Here is an 18389-nt window from a genome sequence, read left to right on the forward strand (position 1 = left end):
GTCAAACGCTTTACAATGAAGGGTTAAATTACTTCCGGGTCACGTGCAGGTAAACAATCCGCTGCAGGTGAAGTCAGGAGGTGATGACTCAGCGTCACGCCCACATACGCTGACGTTGCCCGTTTGTGTCGAGAGGACACGCCCATAACTGAGTGACGCACTAGTTATTATCCTGTTACCATGACGCCCCTCGCTAGTTACCTGCCTCTTACGTCACTTCCAAGGTGGAGCTCGTTTGCCTGCGTGGAGAATCGGAAGGCGCAGGTTGAGCTGAACTCTAGCGCGCATGCGTAATCAGGACATTTTGATTACGCAAGCGCAAAGCCTTTACCGTTTTGAACTTCCGCCTAGGGAAGCGCATGCGCCGACTGGTTGGCGAGCGCCGCATGGTACAGCTGCGCTTGCGCAGAGTGGTTGGCAGCTGGCCGGAGCTCGCTAGTGCGCAGGCGCGTTCTGTCGTTGCGTGTAGGACTCCGGAGCGGTTGCGCGAAGTGACATCGGCAGGTCTCCGGTGGTGAGTGAGAAAGAGGGGGAGAGCGAGTCCGTCCGGAGCGGAGGAAGAGATCGGGAGCGAAGATGCTCAACATGTGGAAAGTCCGGGAGTTGGTGGATAAAGCGTAAGTTGTCATGGTGTGCTGGGCAGGGCTGGGTACGGGAGCAGCGGCTCCAGGCTGGGCCTGACCACGACTGCTTTTATTATCCATGTTTCCAGCATATACTGATCGTCCTGATGCAATAATGCTCTTTTTCTGGTCATGTGACTTGGAATCCATTCATCATTGGTGCAACCGCCATTGAAATTGCAAAATGTGGCCCTAAATTCTGCGCTGGTCCCTTTCCCTCCAGTATTTACATCATGGCGTGATGACGTGTAGTATTGTTGCGCCATGCTTGCGCTTCCATGCTGCGTGCACTTGGTTTTTGGTGTGTAATCCACAGGCGGAGGTTTATTTTCCCGTGTGGATGTAACCAAAAGGGATATAGACGACCTGTCCCTAGGATGGGTCACTGGGACGAGATCGGGGGATGAGATCTGGGGGGCAGGTCCCATCTAGGGGGGTCCCACATCACTTATTACCACCTGGATGTGAGCAGTAACGGACACCGTAGCTTAGTTCCTTGTGGAGCAAAGACCAACTGATGGCTGGAGGTGATGGACCCCCCCAAGACCACCATCCTGAGGATCGATCGTCAGTATCTTCTGACCGGACCACCCCTTCGCTTTACATTTAAAAGCCAGACCTACCGTAATAGCTTCCCTGGCCTGTGGGCTAAGCCATCCTTAAATTATAAGGTCCCAATGTTTAGAAAATTCCCCTTTTAATAAATCAGAGTATCAGATCTTAAAGGGATTGTCCGGAAGGTAAAATATTTCTACCAATAGAATAGGTTAGCGAAATTAGACGTAATCTTTATTGTTACAAGTCCCAGGTTCCCCCGCCAGTCTTCACTTCCTGGTTCACTTCACAGACAGGAAATGCTGCTCGGCCAATCACAGGCGGAGGCGTGTCACCACATGGGCCAGTGATTGGATGAGAGGCTTGTCCTAACATTTCTTGTGTGGCGAGAAGAGGAACAGGAAGGGGTCAGGTGACACTAGTAGATCCAATCACAACCGGACCCCTAGGGGAGGCCAAATAGGGTCCCGTCAGCCTATGTGACAAATACTATTAGTGATAATTGGGGATTCTACATTAGATCCTAGGAGATTCCGGTGCACCATTGGGAAGAAGAGACTTGTGGGGCTCAGGGAAGCAATGGAAAGGGGGCATCACTTAGGGGAATATTGCCGTTTTTTACATTTTTGAGCCATTACAACCCTTTTAAAGGGAATCTGTCAGTAGGACTGACCCTCCTAAGCCCTTCATATGGGCATATAGGTCATAGGAAGCCGGAAAAAAACGATACCCTGATATCTATCATCCAATGTTTTATCCCAGACACATCCACGTTTTTCTTCATGTGTAAATGAGCTGTTAAGATCTATGGGCTGAACATAGATCTCCCTGAGAATCTGCCTCCGGGGATTATTATACATTAGTGGGTGTTACCAGTGTGAGACATGTAATGACTGACAGTCTGCTCTCCTGCTCTACATGTCTCACACTGGTAACAGGAAAAGGGCCGGATCAGAAGCATCAAACGGTGGCTACAACATAACAAAACATTTTTTAAAGGTAAAATGACCCACAAAAATGTGACCCATGGACTGAGAGAAGTTTGTGCACCCCCAGTGTGGAGTTGTATCTGCTCACTATGTATGTTGTACATCTCAGTGCTTGCCCTATTATTTGGTCAGATGAGGAGGTTTCGGGCTCATCATGTCCTACCAGGGTTGGGCTTTTATAGCAGAACCTGTTTGTATGAAGCGACCTTGAAGTTTCCTTTTAAACTTAACTTTCCGATTCCATAATCGCAAAATCCCCCTCCCAAAAAAAACATCGATTCCAAAGGGAACTTGAGAACTGCCTCCTACCTCCAGGCACCCTTGGCTCTACTTTTGATCAGCCAGCCTGACGTCATAGCTGTGATGTCACACCAGGTCGACTAATCAAAAGAAGAGCAGTGGATGGCGGCGATTCTCAGGGCTACAGATTACTGATCGGGTCCTGCACGCAGATTACTGATCGGGTCCTGCACGCAGATTACTGATCGGGTCCTGCACGCAGATTACTGATCGGGTCCTGCACGCAGATTACTGATCGGGTCCTGCACGCAGATTACTGATCGGGTCCTGCACGCAGATTACTGATCGGGTCCTGCACGCAGATTACTGATCGGGTCCTGCACGCAGATTACTGATCGGGTCCTGCACGCAGATTACTGATCGGGTCCTGCACGCAGGTTACTGATCGGGTCCTGCACGCAGGTTACTGATCGGGTCCTGCACGCAGGTTACTGATCGGGTCCTGCACGCAGGTTACTGATCGGGTCCTGCACGCAGGTTACTGATCGGGTCCTGCACGCAGGTTACTGATCGGGTCCTGCACGCAGGTTACTGATCGGGTCCTGCACGCAGGTTACTGATCGGGTCCTGCCCGCAGGTTACTGATCGGGTCCTGCCCGCAGGTTACTGGCGGGGTCCTGCCCGCAGGTTACTGGCGGGGTCCTGCCCGCAGGTTACTGGCGGGGTCCTGCCCGCAGGTTACTGGCGGGGTCCTGCCCGCAGGTTACTGGCGGGGTCCTGCCCGCAGGTTACTGGCGGGGTCCTGCCCGCAGGTTACTGGCGGGGTCCTGCCCGCAGGTTACTGGCCGGGTCCTGCACATCGATTTACACCAGCTCTTCCTCTGTGTACGGCCGGCCGGATCGGCTGTTTTATCCTACAGTGTAAAAGCCCCGTTTCACGCAACGACGTATCTAACGATATATCGCCGGGGTCACGGATTCCGTGACGCACATCCGGCATCGTTAGCGACGTCGTTGCGTGTGACACCAACAAGCGGCCGTTAACGATGGAAAATACTCACCAAATCGTCCATCGTTGACACGTCGTTCCTTTTCAAAAAAATCGTTGCTTGTTGAGGACGCAGGTTGTGGCAGCACACATCGCTACGTGTGACACCTTGGGAACGACGAACTACACCTTACCTGCGGCCTCAACGAACACCGAGGTAGGAGTGACGGAGATGCGGCTGCTCTCCGCCTCTCCGCTTCTATTGGGGGCCCGCTCTGTGACAGCGAACGAACCTCCCCCTTTCAGTGGAGGTTGTTCACCGCCCACAGCGACGTCGTTAGGGAGGGCTGTACGTGTGACACGGACAAGCGATATTGTGCGCCACGGGCAGTGATTTGCCCGTGATGCACAAACGATGGGGGCAGGTGCCATTGCTAGCGATATCGCTCCGTGTAAAGCCCCCTTTAGTCGCCTCTATACCAAGGGCACCCACACACAGGCGGTGATGATGGAGGCTGTGTTTACTGACGCGGGAGTCATCCAGAGACTGCAGAGGTTATTAGAGCCACTCCTTGTTTTAAAAGGTTGAGATGGAAAAAGAAATAGTTATGAGTAGTGATGAGCGGGCACTACCATGCTCAGTGTTCATAACGAGCAGTATGACAGCACTGGCATAGGAATATATGCAAAAATGAAATAACCAGTAGCATCTGGATGGTTACTGTAAACGACTCCTGTTTGACACCAGAAATGATTCTCTTATGGCACTACAGTTAGTGTGATTTTTGAGGGTCTGACTTTTTAAGAATTTGTAAATCGGAGGGCGCCCGCCCCCCGGTCCCCTTGGGCCAGGAGGGCGCCCGCCCCCGGTCCCCTTGGGCCAGGAGGGCGCCCGCCCCCGGTCCCCTTGGGCCAGGAGGGCGCCCGCCCCCGGTCCCCTTGGGCCAGGAGGGCGCCCGCCCCCGGTCCCCTTGGGCCAGGAGGGCGCCCGCCCCCGGTCCCCTTGGGCCAGGAGGGCGCCCGCCCCCGGTCCCCTTGGGCCAGGAGGGCGCCCGCCCCCGGTCCCCTTGGGCCAGGAGGGCGCCCGCCCCCGCTCCCCTTGGGCCAGGAGGGCGCCCGCCCCCGCTCCCCTTGGGCCAGGAGGGCGCCCGCCCCCGCTCCCCTTGGGCCAGGAGGGCTCACGTGATGCATTGTGATGCATTGTAAGTAATATAGAAGTACGGAGAGTGTATGTTTATTGGACCATGACTAGTCGGTATTTGTGGACTCTCCCTTTAAGACTTGCTGCTTTTCTCCGTCATTATGGACAGCTTGAGATTACAAATGTTTATTTTGGGCGCGTTTTACAGGCTCCTCATAAACCGTTCTCATGCGGCGAAACTGTGGATTGTCCCTGAGCGGTCGATATTCCCACAGCCATTAGATTACACTCCATCGTGATAACGCGACACCAGACATTTTATGGCCGATTTAGCTGTGATATATACTAATGACATCAATATCAGATCCTGATTCCTCCAACGCTGAGCAGAGCGCCACACACTGTTTAGTGGCCGCTGCAAGAACTGCAGCTCTGCTCCTATTCTCAGTTCCGGCATACCTTATGTAATCACCTTTTCCATGGGAGACAATGCGACGGCTATAACCACTTTCCACAGCATCAGCTGATACATAGCTTCATTTAAAAGGATTCTCCTCTATTGACAATCCCTTTAAGATATCCATTTCGGTGATGGAAGGGGCTGTATATGGTGGAATCCTACTAGGATATGTCTGCATGTTGTTTGGAGAGGGGTCCGTTTTCCCCCATGTGCCCTGTTTTTGTAGTCTCCTTATCCAGCCTCTCATTGATGCCGGATGCGATGCCAAGCTCACAAGGCCATCTGCCCCAGCAGCATGTTACGGATGACATTATACAGTGCTGGCCAAAAGTATTGGCACCCCTGCAATTCTGTCAGATAATACTCAGTTTCTTCTTGAAAATGATTGCAATCACAAATTCTTTGGTATTATCTTCATTTATTTTGCTTGCAATGAAAAAACACAAAAGAGAATGAAACAAAAATCAAATCATTGATCATTTCACACAACTCCAAAAATGGGCCAGACAAAAGTATTGGCACCCTTAGCCTAATACTTGGTTGCACAATCTTTAGCCAAAATAACGGCGAACAACCGCTTCCAGTAACCATCAATGAGTTTCTTACAATGCTCTGCTGGAATTTTAGACCATTCTTCTTTGGCAAACTGCTCCAGGTCCCTGAGATTTGAACGGTGCCTTCTCCAAACTGCCATTTTGAGATCTCTCCACAGGTCTTCTATGGGGTTCAGGTCTGGACTCATTGCTGGCCACTTTAGTAGTCTCCAGTGCTTTCTTTCAAACCATTTTCTAGTGCTTTTTGAAGTGTGTTTTGGGTCATTGTCCTGCTGGGAGACCCATGACCTCTGAGGGAGACCCAGCTCTCTCACACTGGGCGCTACATTATGCTGCAAAATTTGTTGGTAGTCTTCAGATTTCATAATGCCATGCACACAGTCAAGCAGTCCAGTGCCAGAGGCAGCAAAGCAACCCCAAAGCATCAGGGAACCACCACCATGTTTGACTGTAGGGACCATGTTCTTTTCTTTGAATGCCTCTTTTTTTTTTTTCCTGTAAACTCTATGTTGACGGCTTTTCCCAAAAAGCTCTACTTTTGTCTCTTCTGACCAAAGAACATTCTTCCAAAACGTTTTAGGCTTTCTTAGGTAAGATTTGGCAAACTCCAGTCTGGCTTTTTTATGTCTCAGGGTAAGAAGTGGGGTCTTCCTGGGTATCCTACCATACAGTCCCTTTTCATTCAGACGCCGACGGATAGTACGGGTGACACTGTTGTACCCTCGGACTGCAGGGCAGCTTGAACTTGTTTGGATGTTAGTTGAGGTTCTTTATCCACCATCTGCACAATCTTGCGTTGAAATCTCTCAATTTTTCTTTTCCTTCCACATCTAGGGAGGTTAGCCACAGTGTCATGGGCTTTACACTTCTTGATGACACTGCGCACCGTTGACACAGGAGCTTTCAGGTCTTTGGAGATGGACTTGTAGCCTTGAGATTGCTCATGCTTCCTCACAATATGGATTCTCAAGTCCTCAGACAGTTCTTTGGTCTTCTTTCTTTTCTCTATGCTCAATGTGGTGCACACAAGGACACAGGACAGAGGCTGAGTCAACTTTAATCCATGTCACCTGCTGCAAGTGTGATTTATTATTGCCAACACCTGTTAGGTGCCACAGGTAAGTTACAGGGGCTGTTAGTTACACAAATTAGAGAAGCATCACATGATTTTTCAAACCGTGCCAATACTTTTGTCCACCCCCTTTTTTGTGTTTGGTGTGGAATTATATCCAATTTGGCTTTATGACAATTTTTTTTTTTTCATTGAAGACAAATTAAATGAAGATAATAATACCAAAGAATTTGTGATTGCAATCATTTTCAGGAAGAAACTGAGTATTATCTGACAGAATTGCAGGGGTGCCAATAGTTTTGGCCAGCACTGTACAGCAGCGAGACCTGGCGTCCTGTGCTTCACGGGGCAGATTAGTCCTGTACTTATATTTGCTGTTGTATTTTCTGAGATAGCTTTACATTGTGTTCCCGTGATTTGTGGGGGGGCCCTATCACTTGGACCCCCATAGGTCAGGCAGTTACCTCTTACCATGTGATGGGGTTTTCCAATGATGTATTTGCAAAGGAAAACTAGAAAATGATCTTTCCTCTGAATCTTGACCTTTTTAGAAGGGAATTTCCATCACTATATGTTTTATTGAGGCTTGAATCTGTTGGGGTGCCGTCATATCTTAGCAAACCCATCTGTCATAACGGAATTTATCTAGGCCCTACATAATCAGTACTTTTGGTGGAAAACTCATTTAAAGGGGTTGTCTCTTGAGCAGCTCTGAGCTTTCCAGACTCTTGCACTTCCTGGTTTCTGTCAGGGCGGGGCCTCCTCCTTGAGTGACAGGTCAGAGCTTTAGCATAAATACAAAGCTCATCACAAGTTCTGCTCTATCAATGGTTTGTTCTGGAGTCTACACTGCCATCATTATATTTACATGTAGAGATATGGCATTTAAGCAAGCACTTGGCTCCCTATGTGCCTGGGATTGTGATTCTACAGGATTGACAAAAACAACTAGTCTGCAGATGAGGGGGGAGGAGGGTGAGCAGCTAACTTCTATATAGGAATCAATAGGCTGGAGAGCTCACTGATATGTTGGGAGATAACTCTGGAATGTAACTGTTGCCCATACGGTCACCACTGGCCACTTCCTGTTAAACCAGCTCTACACTATGTAAGATAAAAGCTCTCATAGCAGGAAAATGGCCACAAATAGAAAAAGCAAGTCATTTGCAAACTTGCATTTTTTCATGTTGCAACTGAAAGCATTTTAACAACATGAGAATCCACCTTTAGTAACACAGATTGTAAACGGGAGATTCATATTGTACAGAGGGATGGATTCGCTCGGTTCGCTGCGTGTAATTTACAGTAATTGTCGGCATATGACCCACCGAGGCATCAGTAATGAGATCTCTGGAGTTTGAGTGACAGCGCAGCGTCATTTGTCTTCACTTTGGTCGTCTAATTTGTAATTTCGCTCTTTTGCGGGCACTTAAGATGCTAATGGCCTCAAGTCTTTAGACTGCATTAGAAAGCTTCTGCTTGTAAATTGTGATTTGATTTTACAGCCAGATTCTTATTTACACTGAGATTATGGAACTGGATCAAATATCTTAAAGGGGTATTCTGGTTTTAAGAAGGACCTAGCTAATAACTTGCATGACCGTATGTTATTGGTGCATACAAAGGCCGAGATCAGCCGCGGTCGCCCAGTGCAATCCTGGAGGATTGCAAGATAAAAAAAAATGCCATATCGGAGAAATCTGCTTCTTTCTCCACTTATGAGACATTTCTTCGCTTGCTCCCTGAACTCTCCATCCACTCTGAACAACAGTTCAAATCTATCTTGGGACAACATGAAATTACAGTGCAGCGAGATGTCAGTTTAGGGCTGCTTGTTGAAGTATATGCAGGGGGAAAGGATATCCCTCCTGACCAGAGATGGATTCACAGCTACACTGCTCAGTACTTCTGCAATGTTATACACCGTGTGCAAAATTATTAGGCAAATGAGTTTTTTGATCACATGATACTTTTTATACATGTCGTCCTACTCCAAGCTGTATAGGCTGAGAGCCAACTACCAATGAAGTAAATCAGGTGATGTGCATCTCTGTAATGAGGAGGGGTGCGGTGTAATGACATCAACACCCTATATAAGGGGTGCTTCATTAGTAGGCAACTTCCTTTCCTTTGGCAAAATGGGTCAGAAGAGAGATTGGACAGGCTCTGAAAAGTCCAATATTATTAGATGTCTTGCAGAGGGATGCAGCAGTCTTGAAATGGCCAAACTTTTGAAGCGTGATCACCGAACAATCAAGTGTTTCATGGCAAATAGCCAACAGGGTCGCAAGAAGCGTGTTGGGCAAAAAAGGCGCAAAATAACTGCCCATGAATTGAGGAAAATCAAGCGTGAAGCTGCCAAGATGCTATTTGCCACCAGTTTGGCCATATTTCAGAGCTGCAACGTTACTGGAGTATCAAAAAGCACAAGGTGTGCCGTACTCAGGGACATGGCCAAGGTAAGGAAGGCTGAAAACCACCACCTCTGACCAAGAAACATAAGATAAAATGTCAAGACTGGGCCAAGAAAATATCTTAAGACTGATTTTTCAAAGGTTTTATGGACTCATAAAATGAGAGTGACTCTTGATGGGCCAGATGGATGGGCCAGAGGCTGGATCAGTAAAGGGCAGAGAGCTCCACTCCCACTCAGACACCAGCAAGGTGGAGGTGGGGGACTGGTATGGGCTGGTATCATCAAAGGTGAACTTGTGGGACCTTTTCGAGTTGAGGATGGAGTGAAGCTCAACTCCCAGACCTACTGCCAGTTTCTGGAAGACAACTTCTTCAAGTAGTGGTACAGGAAGAAGTCGGTATCGTTCAAGAAAAGCATGATTTTCATGCAGGACAATGCTCCATCACATGCATCTAACTACTCCACAGCATGGCTGGCCAGTAAAGGTCTAAAAGATGAAAAAATAATGACATGGTCCCCTTGTTCACCTGATCTGAACCCCATAGAGAACCTGTGGTCACTCATAAAATGTGAGATCTACAAGGAGGGAAAACAGTCCACCTCTCTGAACAGTGTCTGGAGGCTGTGGTGGCTGCTGCATGCAATGTTGATCGTAAACAGATCAACCAATGACAGAATTTATGGATGGTCGGCTGCTGAGTGTCATCATAAAGAAAGGTGGCTATATTGGTCACTATTTTTTGGGGTTTTGTTTTTGCATGTCAGAAATGTTTATTTCTAAATTTTGTGCAGTTATATTGGTTTACCTGGTGAAAATAAACAAGTGAGATGGGAATATATTTGGTTTTTATTAAGTTGCCTAATAATTCTGCACAGTAATAGTTACCTGCAAAACAGATATCTTCATACGATAGTCAAATCTAAGAAAAAACCCACTCCAACTTCCAAAAATATTAAGCTTTGAGTCGTTTGGGTGATTGAGAACATAGTTGTTGATCAATAATTAAAAAAATCCTCTAAAATACAACTTGCCTAATAATTCTGCACACGGTGTATAGGAATAGAGCAGGAATCCCTCATGTCTGTTGACCAGAGATGGACTCACAGCTACACTGCTCAGTACTTCTGCAATGTTATATAGCAATAGGGGTGCAGGAATCCCTCATGTCTGGGGTGTATAGGAGGCATCATAGTAATTAGCCGCCACTCACCAGCTCAGAAATGGCTGCCTGCGGAAGGGAAAACTGATGGAAAACGCGGGATGCAAGACCCCTAAAACGACAGGTAAAGGGGTGTCTGCCTCTAGCAGCACTGATTGGAGAGTGTGTAGGGTCACACCCATGACTGGTAACGCCCAGTTGTCAATTTATTCCCATATCATGGGGAATACTATCTCCTAAAGCAGAAATGATGATGTACAGGTGGCACATTGTTCTCATGGGCTACACCATAGGTTGTGACTACCTTGCAAAACCTTCATTGTCTCCCTGAGGCCCCCGGAGCGTCCGCTGTCACAGCGTGTACTCCTGACAGGTGCCACCGCACAGTGTGCCGCCATACTGAGTTGTGTAACTCCGGTCTCTCGATGACGCTCACCGCCTGTTGCATCACTTTTGAGAACGTGCTGAAACTTGGCCCGACACCTGCCTTTATCAGAAGTAAAGGAAATAAACAGTAACCGGTTCAGAGCAACGTACAACGGGGGTGGGGGGGGCACACACGGCCTCGTCAGCAGAAAAGGATAAAATATCCGACTGTTTGTCAGCACAGCAGAAATCTTGTTTTTGTGAGGTTTCCCCTTCGTTCCTGTACATCGAGCCTCATCACAATCTTTTTTTTTTTTTTTTTCTTTTATGGTTTTGTTTCTTTTTAGCTTATTTATGTTTTATGTTTTCATTCTGTGAATATGTGGACTTACCTTATTTTTCGGACTATAAGACGCACCGAGCTGCAAGACGCACCTATATTTTAGAGGTGGAAAATAGAAAAAAAAAATTTGACGCAAAAATGTGGTCATGATGTGCCGTTACGGGGTGGGGGGGGTCTGCTGCTGACACTATTATGTATTATGGGGGTAATGTACCCCAAACCTGTCCGAACGTTCCCCATCTTGGTTTCCTTGGTTCCCCATTCCTCATTATGGGTCCATCCTGGTATATATGTCCCCCATCCTGGGTCCATCCTGGTATACATGTCCCCCATCCTGGGCCCATCCTGGTATACATGTCCCCGCCCCATCCTGGTATACATGTCCCCCATCCTGGGCCCATCCTGGTATACATGTCCCCCATCCTGGGCCCATCCTTTTATGAATGTCCCCCATCCTCGGCCCATCCTGGTATACGGGTCCCCCATCCTGGGCCCATCCTTGTTTGACCTGTCCCCCATCCTGGGCCCATCCTGGTTTGACCTGTCCCCCATCCTGGGCCCATCCTGGTTTGACCTGTCCCCCATCCTGGGCCCATCCTGGTTTGACCTGTCCCCCATCCTGGGCCCATCCTGGTTTGACCTGTCCCCCATCCTGGGCCCATCCTGGTTTGACCTGTCCCCCATCCTGGGCCCATCCTGGTTTGACCTGTCCCCCATCCTGGGCCCATCCTGGTTTGACCTGTCCCCCATCCTGGGCCCATCCTGGTTTGACCTGTCCCCCATCCTGGGCCCATCCTTTTATGCATGTCCCCCATCCTGGGCCCATCCTTTTATGCATGTCCCCCATCCTGGGCCCATCCTGGTTTGGCCTGTCCCCCATCCTGGGCCCATCCTGGTTTGGCCTGTCCCCCATCCTGGGCCCATCCTGGTTTGGCCTGTCCCCCATCCTGGGCCCATCCTGGTTTGGCCTGTCCCCCATCCTGGGCCCATCCTGGTTTGGCCTGTCCCCCATCCTGGGCCCATCCTGGTTTGGCCTGTCCCCCATCCTGGTTTGGCCTGTCCCCCATCCTGGGCCCATCCTGGTTTGCCCTGTCCCCCATCCTGGGCCCATCCTGGTTTGGCCTGTCCCCCATCCTGGGCCCATCCTGGTTTGGCCTGTCCCCCATCCTGGGCCCATCCTGGTTTGGCCTGTCCCCCATCCTGGGCCCATCCTGGTTTGGCCTGTCCCCCATCCTGGGCCCATCCTGGTTTGGCCTGTCCCCCATCCTGGGCCCATCCTGGTTTGGCCTGTCCCCCATCCTGGGCCCATCCTGGGTTGGCCTGTCCCCCATCCTGGGCCCATCCTGGGTTGGCCTGTCCCCCCATCCTGTTATATATCCCCATTATTGGCGCATCCTGGCATATATGTCCCCCCATCCTGGTATATATCCCCATTATTGGCGCATCCTGGCATATATGTCCCCCCATCCTGGTATATATCCCCATTATTGGCGCATCCTGGCATATATGTCCCCCAGCATGCCATATATGTCCCCCATGGGCCCATCCTGGTATATATGTATATATGGCTCCTGTTATGCTGCATGCACACAAAAAATAAAGCATTCTACTTGCCTTCCCTCTGCTCCCTTGGTACGCAGCATCCTCTTCTGATGCGGGCAACTGACTTCAGCATGTAAGCGGGGCAGTGGAAGACGTCACTGCCATGCGATCCCAGGTGCCAGCTAGTCCAAACTTAATATTTAGAGCTCCCTACACCCCGGGTTATGGGTGTGGGGAGCAGTGAATATTCAGATTCTGTTATAGGGGGCTCACGTGTTCACCCCAGCCGCCGGCTTCCTACATTGGCAACTCTGCCTCCTGTGATTCGCTCCACCACCGCCTTTCCCCACTCCTCCCACAGTGAACCAGGCACATCCGGACTATAAGACACACACCCCCTTTTCTCTCAAATTTTGGGGGAAAAAGTGTTCTTATAGTCCAATAAATACGGTATATTCGCCAGATCTGCAAATATTGCTGCACTAGGCCAACTGTTTTGGGCTTCATTCTCCCTTCCTTTATACATGTCGTATGTAGTTTTGCGGATTGGACCCACGCTAATCCAACAGGTGATCATTTAGGTTAAACCTCAATAGCCATCTACAGGAGGGAGGCATGGCGTCTGTTCGATTTTGATTCTTCCTCACAGTGATTGTGACCTCTTGCAGCTTTCTAGTAAGTGTTTTATTTTACCTCCAGTGCTGGGTCACAGCTACACTGCTCAGTGCTGGGGTCACAGCTACGCTGCTCAGTGCTGGGTTCACAGCTACGCTGCTCGGTGCTGGCTTTCACAGCCGCGCCGCTCGGTGCTGGCTTTCACAGCCGCGCCGCTCGGTGCTGGCTTTCACAGCCGCGCCGCTCGGTGCTGGCTTTCACAGCCGCGCCGCTCGGTGCTGGCTTTCACAGCCGCGCCGCTCGGTGCTGGCTTTCACAGCCGCGCCGCTCGGTGCTGGCTTTCACAGCCGCGCCGCTCGGTGCTGGCTTTCACAGCCGCGCCGCTCGGTGCTGGCTTTCACAGCCGCGCCGCTCGGTGCTGGCTTTCACAGCCGCGCCGCTCGGTGCTGGCTTTCACAGCCGCGCCGCTCGGTGCTGGCTTTCACAGCCGCGCCGCTCGGTGCTGGCTTTCACAGCCGCGCCGCTCGGTGCTGGCTTTCACAGCCGCGCCGCTCGGTGCTGGCTTTCACAGCCGCGCCGCTCGGTGCTGGCTTTCACAGCCGCGCCGCTCGGTGCTGGCTTTCACAGCCGCGCCGCTCGGTGCTGGCTTTCACAGCCGCGCCGCTCGGTGCTGGCTTTCACAGCCGCGCCGCTCGGTGCTGGCTTTCACAGCCGCGCCGCTCGGTGCTGGCTTTCACAGCCGCGCCGCTCGGTGCTGGCTTTCACAGCCGCGCCGCTCGGTGCTGGCTTTCACAGCCGCGCCGCTCGGTGCTGGCTTTCACAGCCGCGCCGCTCGGTGCTGGCTTTCACAGCCGCGCCGCTCGGTGCTGGCTTTCACAGCCGCGCCGCTCGGTGCTGGCTTTCACAGCCGCGCCGCTCGGTGCTGGCTTTCACAGCCGCGCCGCTCGGTGCTGGCTTTCACAGCCGCGCCGCTCGGTGCTGGCTTTCACAGCCGCGCCGCTCGGTGCTGGCTTTCACAGCCGCGCCGCTCGGTGCTGGCTTTCACAGCCGCGCCGCTCGGTGCTGGCTTTCACAGCCGCGCCGCTCGGTGCTGGCTTTCACAGCCGCGCCGCTCGGTGCTGGCTTTCACAGCCGCGCCGCTCGGTGCTGGCGTCTCAGCCGCGCCGCTCGGTGCTGGGGTCACAGCCGCGCCGCTCGGTGCTGGGGTCACAGCCGCGCCGCTCGGTGCTGCTGCATATTCTCCTCCATACAGCGGCTATATATAAAGACTAAGGAGCAGGAATCCCTCACGTCTGTGGCTGCTTTGTACAGGGGACATCATAGTATCTAGTTATCACCCACCAGGGTCAAGGACAGCTTATAATTAGGGAGAGGGTCTGCAGAGGGGAATACTGGTGACCATATAGTGACCTCTTATACTGAAATAACAGGTGCCTTGTATAGGGGGTACTCGGGATGTCGTCGTCCCCCCCCCCTCCCTCCCCGGGCCGGTGACTGGTGCACTGTGGTGGTATGCTACGTACAGCAGACATCATGGAGAATTCATGAATCACTGACTGTCCCTTTTTTCGGTTTCCTGAGCGCAGCGCTGGATCTGATTACACAGTATCTCATGACACTGTCATTGTGCCTGTGCCATGATGATCTCTCGGCGTGCGAGCCTCTCCGCAGGCCGCTGCGCTCCTAATCTCATGCCCAATACTTACACTTGACAGCGCACAAAATGCATCATTGGTTATTTGGCTCCGGGTGGGATTTTGGCATCTAAACGTCTCATCATAAAGAGGCTGCATTATACATTTTAAAGGGGCCGCAGCAGAACGGCTCCTGTATCCAGACACTCCTGAGTATACCAGTCACAGGGCATGACTATACGTTTGCCAGCTTGGCTCAGACATGCCTTGTATCCGCTGCTTTATCCTCCAAAAATGGAATTTTCTTATTTCTTATCCTCCTTTTTTATCACGTTGTTCCTTTCCGAAAGCCTCAGGTTCTTAGACAATCTTAACCTCGGAATACAACTGCTGGGGACCCTGAGAACGTGCGCCGTGTGACTCCCCTAATGTCGGCCCTGACTATACCTGAGGCTTATCTTTGGAGTAGGGCTTATATGTTAAGTATTCTTCAAAAATCCTGTAAGATCAAGCTAGGGCTCATTTTCGGGGAGAAACGCGGTACAAAGCTTGTGACCTTGGTGGTAACTAGTGATGAGTGGGCACTACCATGCTCGGGTGCTCAGTACTCGTAACTAGTGATGAGCGGGCACTATCATGCTCGGGTGCTCGGTACTCGTAACTAGTGATGAGCGGGCACTACCATGCTCGGGTGCTCTGTACTCGTAACTAGTGATGAGCGGGCACTACCATGCTCGGGTGCTCTGTACTCGTAACTAGTGATGAGTGGGCACTACCATGCTCTGGTGCTCAGTACTCGTAACTAGTGATGAGCGGGCACTACCATGCTCGGGTGCTCAGTACTCGTAACTAGTGATGAGCGGGCACTACCATGCTCGGGGGCTCAGTACTCGTAACTAGTGATGAGCGGGCACTACCATGCTCAGGTGCTCAGTACTCGTAACTAGTGATGAGCGGGCACTACCATGCTCAGGTGCTCGGTACTCGTAACTAGAGATGAGCGGGCACTACCATGCTCAGGTGCTCGGTACTCGTAACTAGAGATGAGCGGGCACTACCATGCTCAGGTGCTCAGTACTCGTAACTAGTGATGAGCGGGCACTACCATGCTCGGGTGCTCGGTACTCGTAACTAGAGATGAGCGGGCACTACCATGCTCAGGTGCTCGGTACTCGTAACTAGAGATGAGCGGGCACTACCATGCTCAGGTGCTCAGTACTCGTAACTAGTGATGAGCGGGCACTACCATGCTCGGGTGCTCAGTACTCGTAACTAGTGATGAGCGGGCACTACCATGCTCAGGTGCTCAGTACTCGTAACTAGTGATGACTGGGCACTACCATGCTTTCATGCTCCGTGGTTGGAAAGGGCAGTTGGACATTCGGGCGGGTGCGACTCCTGAGTATAATGGAAGTCAATGGGGAGCTCAAGCATTTTTCCTGGAAGATTTTCCGGAAAAATGCTTTGAGTTCCACATTGGCTTTCACTCTAGTTGGTACAAGTCGAGCCCATCTGAATGTCCAACTGCTAGTTACGAGTACTGAGCACCCGAGCATGGTAGTGCCCGCTCATCACTAGTTACGAGTACTGAGCACACGAGCATGGTAGTGCTCGCTCATCACTAGTTACGAGTACACATCACCTGAGCATGGTAGTGCCCACTCATCACTAGTTACTAGTACTGAGCACCCGAGCATGGTAGTGCCCGCTCATCACTAGTTACTAGTACTGAGCACCCGAGCATGGTAGTGCCCGCTCATCACTAGTTACGAGTACTGAGCACACGAGCATGGTAGTGCCCGCTCATCACTAGTGGCGTCTTGCCTTACATTTGAGACTTCCTTCTGCTAAACCACTAAGTCCACCACATTGGTTTCTATCATGGTCTGTCTGGGCTGTAAAGCGATTATTTGTTCCATCTTCATTCCTCAGGAGCGCCCTGATTCTCTACCTGATTGACAGTTCGGATCAGTAGCTGAAGCTTTGACCCGAGCTGTGCACTTGCTCTCGCACTTTTAGCGGATGCTGCTTTTTCCCTACAACATTGTAGGAGAGCGGTGACTGAAGAAGGATTCAGAGCAGCATTTGCAAACTCTGTAGAAAAGAGCTTGGCACTGCTGTACTCCTTCTCTTGAAAACCGGCCACCTCTGAGAGACTGCAGCGGTGGCCATGTAACCCAGGCAACGAGTAATGAACTGTAGAACTAGAAATCCATCCGTTCTTGGAATTGTTTCTACAAGTACCCAATCCCTTTAAGGCAGAGTGTAAGAATACAAGCGTGTGTGTGTGTGTGTATGTGTATATGTATATGTGTATATATATATATATATATATATATATCAGACTAAAAGTTTGGACACACCCTATTCAAAGAGTTTTCTTTATTTTCATGACTCTGGAAAATTGTAGATTCACATTGAAGGCATCAAAACTATGAATTATCACATGTGGAATGAAATACTTAACAAAAAACTGTGAAACAGCTGAAAATATGTCTTATATTCTAGGTTCTTCAAAGTAGCCACCTTTTGCTTTGATTACTGCTTTGCACACTCTTGGCATTCTCTTGATGAGCTTCAAGAGGTAGTCACCGGAAATGGTTCTCACTTCACAGGTGTGCACTTTCAGGTTTAATAAGTGGTATTTCTTGCCTTATAAATGGGGTTGGGACCATCAGTTGTGTTGTGCAGAAGTCTGGTGGATACACAGCTGATAGTCCTACTGAAGAGACTGTTAGCTGCTTTTTTCTTGCCATAATACAAATTCTAAGTAAAGAAATACGAGTGGCCATCATTACTTTAAGAAACTAAGGTCAGTCAGTCCGAAAAATTGGGAAAACTTTGAAAGTGTCCCCAAGTGCAGTGGCAAAAAACATCCATCGCTACAAAGAAACTGGCTCACATGAGGCCCGCCCCAGGAAAGGAAGACCAAGAGCCACCTCTGCTGCAGAGGATAAGTTTATCCAAGTCACCAGCTTAAGAAATCGCAGGTTAACAGCAGCTCAAATTAGAGACCAGGTCACTGCCACACAGAGTTCTAGCAGCAGACACATCTCTAGGATAACTGTTAAGAGGAGACTTTGTGCAGCAGCCTTCATGGTAAAATAGCTGCTAGGAAATCACTGCTAAGGGGAGGCAACAAGCAGAAGAGACTTGTTTGGGCTAAAGAACACAAGGAATGGACATTAGACCAGTGGAAATCTGTGCTTTGGTCTGATGAGTCCAAATTTGAGATCTTTGGATTTAACCACCGTGTCTTTGTAGAAATTGTGAACGGATGGACTCTACATGGCTGGTTCCCACCGTGAAGCATGGAGGAGGAGGTGTGATGGTGTGGGGGGGCTTTGCTGGTGACACTTTTGGGGATTTATTCAAACTTGAAGGCATACAGAACCAGCATGGCTACCAGAGCATCTAGCAGCGGCGTGCTATTCCATCCGGTTTGCGTTTAGTTGGACCATCATTTATTTTTCAACAGGACAATGACCCCAAACACACCTCCAGGCTGTGTAAGGGCTATTTGACTAAGAAGGAGAGTGATGGGGGTGCTACCCCAGATGACCTGGCCTCCACAGTTACCAGACCTGAACCCAATCGAGATGGTTTGGGGTGAGCTGGACCGCAGAGTGAAGGCAAAAGGGCCAACAAGTGCTAAGCATCTCTGGGAACTTCTTCAAGACTGTTGGAAAGC

At 50.3% G+C, this 18389-nt stretch overlaps 1 protein-coding gene across 2 annotated transcripts in view; it reads left to right on the forward strand.

Annotated features, from left to right (window-relative positions):
- Nucleotides 1–435: 435 nt before the first annotated feature.
- The window catches only part of CLINT1 (clathrin interactor 1), a 113575-nt gene continuing 95621 nt past the window's right edge, over nt 436–18389 (forward strand). For both annotated transcript variants that reach the window (XM_075344290.1, XM_075344291.1), the window contains exon 1: nt 436–617. In XM_075344290.1, coding sequence (XP_075200405.1) covers nt 577–617 — 41 coding nt within the window. In that variant the 5' untranslated portion in view covers nt 436–576. The remainder of the gene's footprint in view (nt 618–18389) is intronic.

Source organism: Anomaloglossus baeobatrachus, chromosome 4, assembly GCF_048569485.1.
Source record: "Anomaloglossus baeobatrachus isolate aAnoBae1 chromosome 4, aAnoBae1.hap1, whole genome shotgun sequence".
In the NCBI taxonomy this organism is placed as follows: Eukaryota; Metazoa; Chordata; class Amphibia; order Anura; family Aromobatidae; genus Anomaloglossus; species Anomaloglossus baeobatrachus.